The following is a 2356-nucleotide window of genomic DNA, read 5'->3' on the forward strand; positions in this document are numbered from 1 at the left end:
TTTACTCGAAGCACACAACCTGCTCAGCCGCAATTATCTCCTAATCTGGTCCTTCCGAGTTTCTCTGGTCTCGCAGGTAAATACAGATTTAGCCGTTATTCAAGGCATATTATTTACCTCATTAAGTGTGTGTTTTGGCACGTGCATTATTTACCTGACGGACTAACGGATGGGAGAGAGCAAACGCTGTCTTTTGTGCAAACAGCAACTTTGTTCGTGGGCGGCGAGTTCGTTTCGCCTTGCCCGTTTCGGCTCTGTTTCTCACGGTGGGTGCTTCCAGCCCTTCGCAGCGGAGCAAAAAGCAAGCGCAGGCGCGGGGAGGCTGGGCTCAGAAGCCCGGCGGGTGGGTGGCATGTGGTGCAATGGAGCTCTTGCCCAGAGCCACAAATAGTGGGACCAACCGTGAGGATGGATTTTAAATATAAATAATATATATATAGTTAAAGGGGGTACTCATATCCTTGTTCAAGAGGACTGGGTTGTTGTGGTTCACCTCATTTGCTATCGGTCACTGTAACCCAGCTGTGGAACACCTCCATGAGCTGGGCTTGAACACCTCATTGTAATAAATCTGTTAAAATCCGTGAGGTACTCTTTTGGGAGGGAGACTGTAACCTATAGAGTCTTATGTTTTACAGTTCCTGCAATCCCTGCGGTTCACATATGGGTTTGTTGAACCAATATCCTCCTCTGAGAAATGCCTGAAGTAAGAAATCAAGCATAGCACTAGAATCACATCTCTGAGAAACCTCATACACAGAGCAAATGAGAACTTCCCTGGGGAGAAGCTTTCCAGCCACCAGACGTGTGGATTTGTAATGGAAGTGGGAGGTTTTGGTGCAACTAACAGGCGTTTTAGGGCCAAACTGTTTGGATGGGTTATAGTGTTGATATGTGTACTGCTGTATTTAATTCCTACCATGTATTAGAAGTTGCATTGTATACAAAAAGGCAAAAGGCCTCCTCAGAAATTTCAATGGGGTTTAGATCAGATTTTCTATGCTTAAGTGGTTTGTGTTGTGTTCTGCTATGGAAAAAGCAGGGGGTTGTGATCTGATGCCTGGAGCAATGACTGTTGTGTGTCTCATAGTTCTTAATTTAGAGACGTTTGTAGAGGTTAATTTCCAGTTGCCCATGATTCTGGACACCTTGAGCTCAGTCCAAATGTCATCTGTCATGCTTAGAGCAGGTTACTATGTTATTTCAGGTTTGAGATGCTGGAACCTCCACCAGGAAGCACACAGAAAATCCCTGACAGAGGCCAGTGAAGAGATACTAGCAGAGATGAGATGTATGTGTGCATGAGTAACGTGAGTCTGTCTTCAGTTTCAGATGCCTCTGGATGTTCAATGATAGCACTCCTCCATACTGGAGCAGCAAAGTTTCCCCAAAACTTACTTCAAAGGGCAAGACAAGCTGTGTGCTCCCTCCTCCCGGCTGGTGTTCTCAAAGGGTACAGCTCCATCGTAAGCAGGAAACTGGCGTCCCACGGCTTTGGAGCTTCCATGGCAGCAATGTCATCCTTTCCTCCACAGAGATATCACTACTTCTTAGTGCTGGATTTTGAGGCTACATGTGATAAACCACAGATTCATCCTCAGGTAAATAGTCAATCCTGTTAATTATCCCCTTGCAAGTTGCTGGTGGAAGGAAGAAGCACTGTGCTGGCTCACTTGTTTTCTCTGGTTTGTCCCACCTCCTTTCTGTTGCTGGTCCTCCCCCACAGCTCTTGCCAGTCACCTGCTCTCTCAGGAGCAATGCCAGGACCATTCGGTGAGAATGAAATGAAGGAGCCTGATTTCCACCAAGGAAGCGACAATTCATTTATCGAAAACATCTTTTAAGTCATGTATGCTTGTCATCTGTCTGAACTGGGGAGGGTCTAAAAATTTTTGGCTGGGAACCTGCATTAGTACTCATGGCAGCATTTGATTCTGCAAGGGAAAGGGCTGTTGGTAGCCAACAGCTTTAGGAAAAACAGTTTGAATGATATGAATATGTGCAACATAATGGTGTTTCTAAGTAGAGGAGAACAATAGTTTGGAGCTATCTGATCTTGCTGAAGTTATCTTGCCTGGGTGTTAACTCTGGAATGTAATGAGACAGGAAGAGTTCAGCTTCAGGGGAGTTTTCCAGTGCTCTACCACTTGAGACATACAGAGATCTGGTCACAAGGTGGTGTTCCCCAGGGCTCAGTGTTGGCCCCAGTTCTGTTTAACATCTTTATCAATGACCTGGATGAGGGGATTGAGTCCACCCTCAGCAAGTTTGCAGATGACCCTAAGATGGGTGGAAGTGTTGATCTGCTGGAGGGTAGGAAGGCTCTACAGAGGGACCTGGACAGGCTGGATCCATG

The 2356-nt window shown here is 46.1% G+C and overlaps 1 protein-coding gene across 3 annotated transcripts in view; it reads left to right on the plus strand.

Annotated features, from left to right (window-relative positions):
- Positions 1–1330: 1330 nt before the first annotated feature.
- The window catches only part of ERI3 (ERI1 exoribonuclease family member 3), a 95872-nt gene continuing 94846 nt past the window's right edge, over positions 1331–2356 (plus strand). For 2 of the 3 annotated variants that reach the window (XM_009638851.2, XM_035894247.1), the window contains exon 1: positions 1331–1601. In XM_009638851.2, coding sequence (XP_009637146.2) covers positions 1350–1601 — 252 coding nt within the window. In that variant the 5' untranslated portion in view covers positions 1331–1349. The remainder of the gene's footprint in view (positions 1602–2356) is intronic. The other variant, XM_035894248.1, reaches the window with a different exon arrangement.

This window comes from Egretta garzetta, unplaced genomic scaffold (genome assembly GCF_000687185.1).
Source record: "Egretta garzetta isolate BGI_Z169 unplaced genomic scaffold, ASM68718v1 scaffold145, whole genome shotgun sequence".
Classification (NCBI taxonomy): Eukaryota; Metazoa; Chordata; class Aves; order Pelecaniformes; family Ardeidae; genus Egretta; species Egretta garzetta.